Here is a 13,370-nt window from a genome sequence, read left to right as displayed (position 1 = left end):
TACTCAACATTGTCATTTCACATGATGCCTACGACGACACGACTTCTGGAAATGAAAAAAATATATATATCACTATCCGTGGATGCATTTTTACAAAAGTACAAATGAAGCGCAATGAACCAGCGGCAACCACAAACGTGGGAGGTTTTTAAATGGCGCTGAGTAGAGATCATTTTGTCTGTATGAGAAGTGTGAGACTCCACTTCAAATGAAGAACTCAAATCGAGACATTGCTGGGGGATTTTGAGGGCGAGTTGGACGTTTCACCATCATTTGGTAACTTGAACATGGATGGAAAATAATTGTGCTAAGTCAGCAAATATAAATGAAGTTATTTGTACAAATACTCACCATTGTGTTATGAGGGGCAAATCCCAATCGAATCAATTACAAATCCTCGAAAACATTTGATGTTTTGTAAAATGCAAAAAAATCAAATAAAAATACTGATTTGTAAATCCTTTTCAATCTATATTCAATTGAAAACAAAACCATGATATTTAATGTTCAAACTCATCAACTTTGTCAGGTGTTTTTGGGGGGTTGTTTTATTTTGGTTTTTGTTTTTTGGGGGTTTTTTTCAAATATTCACTCATTTTGAATTTGATGCCTGCAATAGGTTCCAAAAAAGCTGGGACAGACACATGCTTTCACTTAGAAATGCGTTTAGCAACTAAGGCCACCAATGCTGAAGCATTCTTGCTTGACATTTAAACTTCAGTTTCTCAACAGTCCGGTTTTCACATTATGCTCTTTCAATGCATTAAACATTATCAGTGGGATACAGGTTTGGACTGCTGGCAGGTCTTTTACTACGAAGCCATCCTGTTGTAACACGCACAAAGTGTGGCTTTGTATTCGTCTTGATGTTGCGTGGATAGCGGCATACGTTGCTCCAAAACCTCTGCGTACCTTTCAGCATTAATGGCCATGAGGACACAATGTCCAGTGTCTCCTAAAACAGTTTTAAATGTGTACCCATCCGATCACAACACCTTTTTCCATTTTGCGTGAGTCCAGCAAAGCCACCGACGTTTCTGAGTGTTGTTCGTATATGGCTTTCCCTTCGCATGGAAGAGTTTTTAGATATCATTTTATAAATGTGCCAGCAAACTTTGTTAATCGCAAATGGTTTTCATTCAAAAATGAGAGAATGTTTGTAAAACAGCTCCCCCATTCATCTCTTTGTATTTCGTAAATGTCTTTGTAGTGCATTTACAGTACTTGAATACGAGTTGAAAAGGAATTGCAAAAAAAATTTGTTCCGTTCTTTTGTACGGATACATAATGAGAGCTGTGAACCACTTTCTTTCTTTTTGTGGGTAGACTGCACACAATTTGTCATTTTTTTAATGGCATATGACTGTACTGTGTGTGAGTGGCAATGGCTATATTTTCTCCTCTGTACACACTAAGCAATTATTGTGCTGTAATGAGAAATCCAGTGCGTTAGTGTCATCTCTACTTGTGTCACATGAATCATATTAATGTATTTGGCTTGGATAAACAAAACGGTCCAATACACTTCAAAGCAAGAAAACCACAAACTATAAGAACTTAAGAAGAATAAAATGCCACCAAAGTGTTTCAGTTTGTTTAATTTTAGTCATTTTCCTTCATGAACTTGTTTTTTGGGCAACGTTAATTTGATTGCCTTATAACCATCGCCGACATTTCTTCCCGAGCCACAGGCTCATTGTAGGTGTGAGCAAGAATCAGGTGCTGAGAAGCATCGTAAACAGTTTGTAATGGCAACAAACATCCCCCCCGCAGAGCACCATAAGTTAATTAGATTTGCAGCCCTTCAAGACCAACGTGTGCATTCATACCAAACACAACACAAATTAATTAAACAACATTGAAAAACGATTGTTTACCAGTAATCCTTATAGGAAGCCTCCCACAAAAAGCAGTTGGATTACAGCAAGTGTTTGCTGTGTGGAAGTCTGTTGGAAATGAAACTGCAAAAAGACTACAATAATACAAAATAATCATGGTGAATATTCCCAATTTTCACAAATGTTCCATTCTGAAAACTATTCACAGTTAAGTTAACATTTTAAACATTGTGTACGTGGTAGCTTGTAGCGAAATGGAGTACATTCTAATCCACGATTACAACTCTGTATATACCCGGAGGCTTATTGTGTAAAAGTACAAAAAGAATGTTTTGTTGAAATGAAAAAACAATAATGAAAATCGATCGTTTATACATTCATAGGTCCAAGGATGGGTTGTTCATCTTTTGTCACGTTCTCATGTACATTCTCAGTATGGAAAAAAAATAACTTGAATTTTGGGAATGGTATGAATAATGACTTTACTGCATATATAATGGCACTGTTTCCCTCTGTATTTGCCCATTTCGCAAGATGTGTGTTGCTGTCTCAAACATCTTACTCTCAGAGAGGGAAGGATATCCTGCCACGGTCAGTCACGTGAGAGCTTAAGTGACTGTGACCCGAAGAATGGGTAGCGAAGTAACCTATTTCTGGCAACACTACTGACAATTTAAAACCGTCTCTTATTAATCTCATTGTACTGTGAGGAGGAAAAAAAAACAACAGGAAATTAGAAATGAAAAATATGTCAGTTGAAACGAGGCCAACCCAGAATATTGCGCAGAGAGGGATAATAAAAGTACAGTTATGCGTTGATAATTATAGAAACAAATAATTGAGGGAACAAATAGGTAAGGGTTAGGGACATTTCAATTGTGGATTAGGTAGAGCTGCCTTTAAACCCTAAATACTTACTCTACTTTTTTTCCAGATTAATTGTGTGTTGTTGTTTCAATTATCTTGCTTGAGTTTTTATTTCCTTTGATACCCAAAATCTACTGGAGCGCAAATCACTTGTGCATAATAAGTTCAGTTCAAGTTCTTAAATCGCAAAGACTGAAACAGTGCTTTAGATGGGTACAGCGTTCTGTAGAGTGAATAGCTACTTTACAATTGTATCAAGGAACAAAAATGTTTTTAAGGGGTCTTGGAGAGTCGTTTGATCACGCCACAGTCATTCAGTTACAGGAAAACTGCAGCAGTTGCTGTCGCAAAGAATGGAAGCAAGTGACTGTACGGCAAGTTTTATCTGTGTGTTTGTCACATCCCAATGACATGGGATTGTAATTTTGAGTTTTGTTAAAAAAAAAAAGTATACTTAACTGTTATGTAGTGAATCATTCTGCAGTCGTTTTATCGTACAATGGACCCCCGCTATTCACAGAAGAGCAAAAATTAGCGTCATTACAGCCATTATAAATGCATTGAAAAATTAAAACAACATTCATTCATTCATCTTCCGAGCCGCTCGATCCTCACTAGGGTCGCGGGGGGTGCTGGAGCCTATCCCAGCCGTCTTCGGTCAGTAGGCGGGGGACACCCTGAATCAGTTGCCAGCCAATCGCAGGGCACACAGAGACGAACAACCATCCACACCCACACTCACACCTAGGTACAATTTAGAGCGTCCAATCAGCCTGCCATGCATGTTTTTGGAATGTGGGAGGAAACCGGAGCACCCGGAGAAAACCCACGCAGGCCCGGGGAGAACCTGCAAACTCCACACAGGGAGGCCAGAGCTGGAATTGAACCCGGCACCTATGCACTGTTAAGCCGACGTGCTAACCACTGACTACCGGGCCGCCCTAAATCAACATTGCTGTGAAAAATATATATATTTATCACAGTGCCGAACAGCGAGTATGCGGGGCTCCACTGCAGTTCATTGTGTGTATTTGCAAATGACGCTTGTGCCACTGAATGATTCCACTATTTGTTGGGCACAACACAAACACCACCAAGGTAAAAAGAATTATTTTATTTGAAAAATATATCACTGCTTAGTGAATTAAAACAAGCTGTGGAATGAAAAAAATGCTTTTTGGGAGGGGGGGGGGGTCAAGATGTAAATGTGCTGTTGCCCATTCATTAAAGGTTTTTTAATTTTTCCGTCTTCCTTGTTATTTTGTTTTGAATAACTAAGTCACACCTCTTTTTTTTCTTCCTGTCCTACGTCTACTGTATCTATTTGTATTTTATGAAAGGTTAGAAAATCTGAGTAATCGTTCTCTACACCAGGGGTGACTGAAATCGGATAAAGAAGTCAAGAATAACAGTTTGTGCAACTATTGTTTAAGTTACTGTCATGAGGTGTTCAGCACCAACAAAATGCTTAAAATGTCTCCCTTAATTTATTAAATATGAGAATTTTAAATGTTGGTACATATTTTGGCAAGGAAGTTGCCATGTTTGATTTGTTTTCGTGGGCCACATAAAATGATGTGGTGGACCAGATCTGGCCCCCGGGCCTTGATTTTGACACATGTGCTCTACACGATCCAATGTTATATTTGATTGCAAAATTGCTCCAGTCCGATATTGCATTCACTTCATTTGTTGGAATACAGTAACTTCTTTGCATGGACTGTATATATTTTGCCGGTATGGTATTGTATATCATTTTATAGCACTGTATTGCATATTTTATGTTGTTTGCAGGTTGATATGTCCTTGTGTCTTTTAGGCATCAGCCCAGCTGTGACCATAATTGCGACTCCTGTAATGTCGCCACCACCTCATTTCCTGCACAGGTATAAGTATTTTCTCCGACATCTGCCTCATTTTGTGTTGTACACACGAGCATTTGGTCCACATAAATGGCACCATTTATGGAGAAGCGGCTGCCAAATGTGTGTGCGGGGTTTTGCGGGAAGAATGAACGATAGCCCCATTAACAATGTGCTGAAGAGAGCTTTTTTTATGTTAAAAATTGAGCACTGTTCCGATTGAATATTGAAAAGAGTTTGTTTCTGTGATTCATTAAGTGTAGGTACTCCTAAGAGAGGGGTGACGAGAATCAGAAGACTGCAAACCCAACAAAATGAGTTCCCCCATTGTTGTTTGGACTTATGCATTGTCATGCTGAACATTTAGTGCATGCACATCCTGTTTTCAAAGATAATTTGATTCTCCGCAGGAAAATGCTGGTTGAAATGGAGCCTGTTCTCAGGTTCCTAATTGCATTTGTCATGTAGACGGTTTACAAAAACCACACGGTCTCATGTAAACCGCCCCTCAATTGTGCCCAACAAGTCAACAAGAATAGAACGAATGACTAATAAAAACATATGATGGTCAGATGTTCATCTCTGTCCACAGCAAACACTCCGCATGTTCTGGTGAAGTTCTGTCCACCTAACTAATTTATTTTTATCTTTTTTACTTCAACCTTTTGCCGCGTCATTTTCCGTTGTTGGTATCACTTCGGCGCTCACATGTTCTTTCGGTTCAATAAAATTTGTAAAAAGTGCTCTCCTTGTTTAGTTGCACTGGAATCCCCCACAGCATATGCGCACAACTCTGACATTCTCCCCTAAAATGAGAAAAATATAATATCGGCGATAATAATGGTACGCTACTAGCCGTTTTGCTATCTTCTTTATTTTAGAAACGATCTGCCATTTCCACGAGTGGTTTCTATCAGTTATTTCCCTGAACCAATTTTTAGGCTGTTGAATTTGCAAGCTTATTAAACTTCGGTCCGTCCAAACATGATGTAAGATCCAATAAAAGCCAAACCGCTTGGGAGGTGACGCCATAATGGCATCATAAAGGCAACAGTTCATACCATCCATGTGCCACTTTGAATGAACGCTTTCTCTTTGATTTAATTACATAATGAATCATTTAAAAAACATGGGGGGTGGGGCATAGGTGAGGCGGGGGTGGGGCAGGGGTGGGGGGAAGGGTAGAATTCTCACGTGACCTCGACGCCCTTTCTGTTACCCTCAGAGCCTGAATAACAAATAACTATTCACAACCAACTGTCCTTGAAGTGTTTCTGCAGCGTGTTGTTTTATGTTCCATTATTTTAGCAAGCAATTACAGGCGGGGTGGCTACCATTCCGCCCAAGGTTCCCCGCAATATTTTTGACATATTCATAGAAGTGTTGTGACATTCTCCAGGAAGAACTCGGTGCGTGGGGAGCGTTGATTTAACGTGTAGATTTGGTGTCTCGTAAATTGAAGCCCCCTTGAGACTTTACGGTGATTACATTCAATCCGAAGAAACGATAACAGCCCAGAGCAGCTCTTGCTCTTCCGTGTACATTGTTTGTACCTCGCCTTTATCAAATATAAGCATGGCCTGAAAACAAATCATTCCGACTAGTCTATTTGCTTGAGAGTGAACAGTTTTTCAGAAATAACCAAATCAATCGTTGCTTTGAAAAAGTGTCAGGAGTTGTAGTGGCTCGCGTTGCTGTGAAACAGTGATGTTTTATCTGCCACTTTGGTCATTGAGCGCAATTGACTAGGCCGGTCTAAGTGCATCAGACCTCTCCCGTCTTTTATAAGATTACGGGCTACAAAATTAAATAGAAGCATGTGCAAAGGTTGGGGTGGGGTGGGGGGCTAGGAAGGCAGGGCTGAGGTAATGTCACAGTTTCTGATCTTTATTGGGAGAGGCAAATAAGTGTGCCGTGTGCACAACCACTCGCGCACACGCGCACACACACACACACACACAATTGCCCTGTATTGATTACTTGTTAAAAACAAAAAACAGTTGAGGTCAGCAGGCACATGTCTGAATTTCTTTCTCTCTGTCTCTCACACTCCATTTGTCTCTGTCAGATTCAATACTCTCCTTGACCCATCAGGGGGTCTCGCTTTAGCCACGGTTACAGTTCCGTTCTTCAGGGCTACTCTTACACTCTGCTGTTTGCCTGAGTCTTTCTCTTCACCCTTCATTGATACACACCAAGGCGGCAAACAATTTTCAGAACTCATCAAAATCACAAGCGATTTTATCAGCATTGTCAGTGAAAGGAACCTTCACAACTTGTACCGGTAATTTTATGTCAGTCCAGTGATGCAGCAGGATACAAATGGTCATAATAAAAATGAAATATTTCGCGGTCTGTCCTTCCGTCTGTCCCTTTTCAAAACGTACCTACTTCACCGCGCCGCCACTGCGCCGCTCATGCAGTGGCTCACTACGATCGTGCGGGCATCTTAGCGAAAAAATGTTGTCTACCCACAAGCATTGCAATGAAATTGTTAGTTATTTAGTAGAGCTAAACATCTCTTTATTTTCGCGATAAGCAATGAAGATGAACAAAAAGTTGAACCAAGCAACAACACTTTTGTGGGTCGAAGGTCCACCTTACCAGCCTTCCGCAGGAACTAGCTGATGAGCCGCCCGGAGGGCGGCGAACCAGCTAGTAGGTCATATAGGCCATATAATAACAATTTATTCAATTATTGTTTAAGTTTCTGTAATGAGGAGTTTGATCACAAGAAAATGGTTACAATATGTCTCTAATGTATTACAGTAAATATGAAAAGTTTTAAATTTTGGTAGAGATTTTAGCAAACATCTTGGAAGGGGACATGCTTGATTTGCTTTCGCGGGCCACATAATATGATGTGGCGCGCCAGATCTGGCCCCCGGGACTTGAGTTTGACACCTGTGCTGTAGACAGATTCATACCCATCTGACAATCCCCATGGGTGCCAGGGATGGGGAATATCTTGCATCTCCGACACTGTTACCTCTGTCATTAATGCTCCTTGGTTCACGTTCTGTGTTGCTGCTGTCCCTGTTTTTACTGTATTTCATAGCGCTATAACAGGTCATTTTTTTGACTGTCAATACTACTTCAGATTTCAAGGCTGCAAGCACGCTTGAATATAAGCCTCGCAGATAGAGCTGATACCTGATCGATAATAGTCAGACGACCAATCAGTCATTGATTCCTCAGTCTAGCCCCCCCAGCCCCCACTCCCAAACCGACAACCTATCTAATCACTGCACTTCACTCCCAACTGCCACAGCTGCAGGGCTCATTTGTCCTCCAGTGTTGGTGTCATTTGTCTTCACGTTTGCCTTCCATCTGATAGTTCAAATGCTTTACAGATGCTCTTTAGAGCTGTCACTGATTTATGTGTCCTTGACCTTCCACTTCTAATTCATGCTCATCTGGCCGTAGATTAAAAAAAAAGTCTTCTCTCTTATCTAATTACTTGAGATGGTTCTCGAGTGCAAATGCAATCCTTCCCCAAACATTGCAACTCGTAAAAATCAGATGAATGTCACTTAAAAGTTTGAATTCGTTATTTATTTTGAACAAATATAAAAGCTTGCATCTACATGCGGCACGGCATTTCCTTGGTGTGATTCTGGGGGAAAAAAGCATTTGGATTAATAATGGCTGCACTTGTCCAAGATGTGATGGTCCCTTCCTTTTACAGCAACGCTGTTTGAATTCTTACAACACCCGAGGTGTCTATCAGGGATGTTCCAGTGTTTTTATGACCATCGTTTCCTATACTTACAATCCTTCACTATCTCATTCCCCTCATTTGCATTCACATTTTGCACATTTGGCAGGCACAGGTCTCTGGAGTGACTAGAAATGTTGCTCATTACCACAATCTCATCGGTTTAAATGAACATACCACGTTTAGCAAAGATCAATTTATTTCCATGATGAGATAACCATCAGTAGATGAAATGTTACCCCAGACAAAAAAGGTTCTTCAATCACATTAACTTATGTAAATGAAGTCGAGCGGATTAATTACATTCAAATAATCGCCCATTTAAAAAAACAAAAAATAAAAAACATCATCATATAAATTTACATACCACTGTTTGTGATGAAATTATGTTTTTGGGTGAAAGGAACTCTCTATGTGTGCTAAGGATAAAACCAAAATGCATATCCTTTGCATAGTCTTTGTCCAGGCCATTCTTACGTTGACGAACCAGTAGGTCCTCCATCTGCTGGCGGAACCCCAAAATACAATTGGGACACAGTAGTCATATTTTGTTACAGTAGTCAGTATTTATCATGAAGAGATGTTGTTTTGCGTGGGATTACAATAAAACACAATGCAGCGGGATTATTTTCTCGAAAGGGGGTCTGAGAAAATAATTTATTTAAGAATGTAAAAGGAAATGCTGGAAGGGATTTGCTGGGGCTACTCAGATTTCGGACAGGGTTGCGTCATCCCTGGCACAATGACTATATGTCTGAGCAAAAATCATCATGAACTCGTTGGATTAATAAATGGGTGTTGTTTTGTTTTTGAAAAACTTGGAAGGGCACACAATTTTATTTTTCCCCCTTAATCTAAACATCCATCCATCAATTCTCCAGGAGGGTATTGGGCGTGCTGGAGCCAATCCAATATATATAGACATAGACAAACACCCAGAAATACTCACATTCACATTTATGGTCAGTTTACAGTCTTCAATCAACCTAACCTACTTGTCCATATTCAATACATGGTTATCCATCATTGTAAATTCAAAGGATATTACCAGTATTCTTGAGGCAAAACATATTGTGTTTTCTGAAAAGATTAAACAAATCAAACATTTCGAAATGAAAACAAGATTATGATAAATATTCTTCATTAATCACGTTCTACAACTGTCGAGCCACTTCACACATTTCGAACCAGATTATAACCATTCACCTGTTAATGGGAATGTTATTTCTTTTTTTAACCTCATTCAGGACATCTTGGGAACTATTTTCCAAATTCCATCTCGCATTCCAAAAATTCCACATTTTACACATTAACACACTGCATTTCGCTCAATATACATTGAAACAATTCCACGGCATTGCAGTGCGGATTCAGCTCTTCAGCAATTGTCTTTCTGACATTATCCCTTCGGAAAAAAAACCTCGTCACTTGACGCACTATACACTCCACGGCAATAGGTGGCGCCCGTTCTTCTGACATGCAAAAAAAGAAGTGGCTTCAAAGCGGAAGAGACGTGGCACAACAGAAGCAGGAAGTTTATTCATGTCAGCTCCCTCGCATCATTCGTTCTTTCACATTTCCACATAAAACAGAGTGAATGTCATCCTTACAACGTTCCCTAAAGCCACCGGGACTTGATTGAAGTCTGTCTTACAGGTTAGTGTCCCGTTGACGGTTAATGTTTGGATTGCTTCTGCTCAATTAGCGAGCATACTTGGCATGCTAAGTAGACATAGTCTGAGGAGCCAATGCCTAAATGTCACGTTGACACGCTTGGTACATTTAAAACTAAGGCAAGTAAACGCTGGCGAAGCCTAAGGCGATGTAAACGTTGTATTAATAAAATGTAGTCATTGATAACCTACGGCTCGTCAGACTACAGTATTGCAGTTACTAAAATGTATAATAAAACTGAAGGTATGCCATATGGCTTAAGTGAACCGTATTAGTATATTACATTTGACTGACTTGTAATTGTTAAAAAGAGCTAACGGATAGGATAAGTTAAAATAATATTTGCTTTGAAGATTAGATTGAGTAGTGCTGCAGCATGACGCTATATTAGAGTAGTACCAAAGTAATACTGTATGCATTGAGTACTGTCTTCGACCACTTACCTGACAATGTCAATAACAGTGTAGAATTAAGTTTTGTTACCATGTTCTCTGTATGTTGGTGAGGGGAAAATGACATTTCCGTTTTCCCCACAGGGGGCTATGGGTCTGTGCAAGTGTCCAAAGAGAAAGGTGACCAATTTATTCTGCTTTGAGCATCGTGTAAATGTGTGCGAGCATTGCCTCGTCTCCAACCACAACAAGGTCAGTGAGAGAAAAAATGATGCATAAACATTTACATATTCATCATCATAATTAATCATTAGTTTTTTTTCCCCCTGTGCTCCTTTCAGTGCATTGTACAGTCATATCTGCAATGGCTTCAGGACAGTGATTATAATCCAAACTGTCCTCTGTGCAATAATCCTCTGATTTCTGAAGACACCGTCAGGCTCATCTGCTATGGTGAAATTTCTGTCCTTTTCATTCTACAGCAGACCATTTTGTGATGTGTGAAAGAAAAGCAATAATGTGGGAATGAAATCTACTATTCATTCACATCTAGCTTTTTACATTGTCTTGCACCAACCTAAAGCATCATTCACGTTGCTATGTTCCTCATTATTTGAATTGAATTGTGTGACCATTCCGTTGATTTTTTTTTCTCTCCCACCCCCCTCCCCCCCACAGATGTTTTTCACTGGACTTGTCTTAACAACTTGGCATCCCGCCTGCCCCTCCATACGGCGCCAGCGGGTTACCAGTGTCCCAGCTGTCAGGGTCCAGTGTTTCCCCCTTCCAACCTGGCCAGCCCGATTGCTGATGTGCTTAAAGAGCAGTTGTCTTCTGTTAACTGGGCAAGAGCGGGTTTAGGGTTGCCACTGGTAAGGAGTAGGACTTATAGAGTACACTATATTAACTGAGAATGAAATGTTGACTTTTCATTTGTATGGGGATCAAATGTGCTCTCATGAGCCACTCCATTAGGCAAACCTTCTAATGAGAGCTTGTACAACAATGGTAAAACTCTATTATGTCTTCCAGCGATGTACAAATATACTGCATCACGTTGAGATGTGATATCAATGAACTATTCAAAACAATTTCCATATAATTTCAAATGTGTCTGCCACAGAGTTCAAAGGGCCTGGCTTTGATTCTAGTCTCATGCTTTCGTGTGTAGAGGCTGCACGTTTTAACCGTTCATGTGTAGGATTCCGGCGTCTCCCACAGTCCAAAAACATGCTTGTCAGGTTAACTGAAGACTAAAGCAGGAGTGTCAAACTCATTTTCATCACGAGCAACATTGTAGATATGGCTTGACTCAATTGAATGGAAATGATCTTTTTCAAGTCATACCTTTGTGCACCTAATAATGTGTCCATACTAAAGTGTGTATATTTTCATAATCCAATCCAGGTTGACGAGCCAGTCGATATACTTCAGGAAGTTACAGCAAATGATGTTACAGACTACACTGACTGGTCCTCATTTGATGGTGAGTCCACAATGCCTTTGTTTTTGCAGTTTTAATTTCTTGATTGGTCCACTCCCTTTCTCTCTTTGCGGTTACAGCACAAGAACAAAGTCACATTTACCACAGCCACTCCCACAATGCCAGCCTCAGCCAAGCGCCTGTTTCATCCCCAGCAGGGGACAACTTTGGGTTTCCGCATAAGAATGGGGATACGCATAGTCAAGATCACTCGGTTGTCAACTTTCCAGAAGACACAACATGCGACACGATTACTATTCACGCAGGTAAAGAGAGAGAAAAAAGAGTGTCTGAAATACTACTGGCCTTGTGTTTTTCCTTTTCTTCACCAATGAGATTATACTCTGTTCTTCAGTGCGTCTTTGTGTGTGCAACCTTCCTTTATGCATTAAAATCTGAGGATGCAGCTATTGTCTCACTCATTAACAGGTTTTTTTTAAAATTCGTTTAATCCTGCAGTACTTTAGATTGGCAATCAATACAAAATATTGTTCTTCAGGGTCGTCGCCAAGAAAGATCTATGACACGAGGGACAACAGCTCAGTCACACAGATTGACTTTGATGATGACAAGTACAGACGACGACCAACATTGAGCTGGTTTGCGCGAATTCTGAAGTAAGTTCCATAGTGTGGGATTCTCTACCATTTTAAACTATTGTAGTTAATGTATCATGGACTCTGGGTTGGTTGTCTTTCAGGAACTGTACAGGCACAAAACGGACATCTCTGACCTGGAAACAGAGGGTCTTCATGTTCCTTTTGGTTGGTGTGCTGGGATTCTTTACTTTGATTATAATAATGGCTAAACTTGGACGTGCCTCAGCTGGTTCAGACCCAAATTTAGATCCACTTCTAAACCCACACATTCGTGTGGGCAAAAACTGAAATGAGGCATTGATTACCAATTTTTACCCAACCTTGTGTCAAAAACCCATATAGCCACTGTAGTACACGATTTGCCCAGCAGAGAGAGACGTTTACCCACCAGGAACTGAGAAATGGAGGCCATTTCTCATTCATGAAAGTTCTTCCTATTAAGGACCTACAAAGGTGTATTCAGGTGAATAGGTCTGATGGAAGCAATATTTATATTTACCAGTAGACTGACTAATAGCAAATATGGAATCTTAAACTATGATGAGATGAGATAAACTATGATGTATATAATTGTGAATGTAAAAAAAACACTTCCACATTAGTTGCAAAAGTGCAGTGCATCGAAACTGGAGTCAAAACACACCTAATTATGAACATATGTTTGAAAATTGAGTGCTTTTAAATACGTAATTTATGTTCATCTTTATGCTCTTTTTTTTTTTTTTGATTGTCCATTAAATGGGAATACTGCAGAATTTTGTCATTGTGGTGCCTATTCATTAACCACTTCAAAAACAACATCACTCCAAAAGCTGTCCTTACAACAGCCTACACTGTAAGATTTAAAATGATGAACCATTGACAGTTCATTACACAGAATATTTTGTTCGTTGATATCCTATGGCAAGACGAGGAGGTCAAACTGGCCTGGAGGAAT

At 40.0% G+C, this 13,370-nt stretch overlaps 1 protein-coding gene across 1 annotated transcript; it reads left to right on the top strand.

Moving 5' to 3' along the window:
* The first annotated feature begins 9,775 nt into the window (after window positions 1-9,775).
* zfpl1 (zinc finger protein-like 1) lies at window positions 9,776-13,188 on the top strand. The gene is made up of 8 exons (XM_052047957.1): window positions 9,776-9,941; window positions 10,496-10,603; window positions 10,693-10,804; window positions 11,030-11,223; window positions 11,759-11,837; window positions 11,915-12,100; window positions 12,334-12,451; window positions 12,535-13,188. The coding sequence occupies exons 2-8, from the start codon at window positions 10,502-10,504 to the stop codon at window positions 12,719-12,721; spliced, it is 978 nt and encodes a 325-aa protein (XP_051903917.1). The 5' UTR covers window positions 9,776-9,941; window positions 10,496-10,501; the 3' UTR covers window positions 12,722-13,188.
* The last annotated feature ends 182 nt before the right edge of the window (window positions 13,189-13,370 follow it).

The sequence above is a fragment of the Hippocampus zosterae genome, chromosome 16 (genome assembly GCF_025434085.1).
Source record: "Hippocampus zosterae strain Florida chromosome 16, ASM2543408v3, whole genome shotgun sequence".
Taxonomy (NCBI): Eukaryota; Metazoa; Chordata; class Actinopteri; order Syngnathiformes; family Syngnathidae; genus Hippocampus; species Hippocampus zosterae.
Note: the sequence above shows the minus strand (reverse complement) of the source record. Positions and strands in the feature narration are given on the sequence as shown.

Bases quoted from the DNA above. Each gene is read 5' to 3' on its own strand.
- zfpl1 (XM_052047957.1), top strand. From the start codon at position 10,502: ATGGGTCTGTGCAAGTGTCCAAAGAGAAAGGTGACCAATTTATTCTGC. The intron at 10,805-11,029 runs GTGAAATTTCTG...TCCCCCCCACAG, and splicing joins CGTCAGGCTCATCTGCTATG to ATGTTTTTCACTGGACTTGT. The intron at 12,101-12,333 runs GTAAAGAGAGAG...ATTGTTCTTCAG, and splicing joins CACGATTACTATTCACGCAG to GGTCGTCGCCAAGAAAGATC.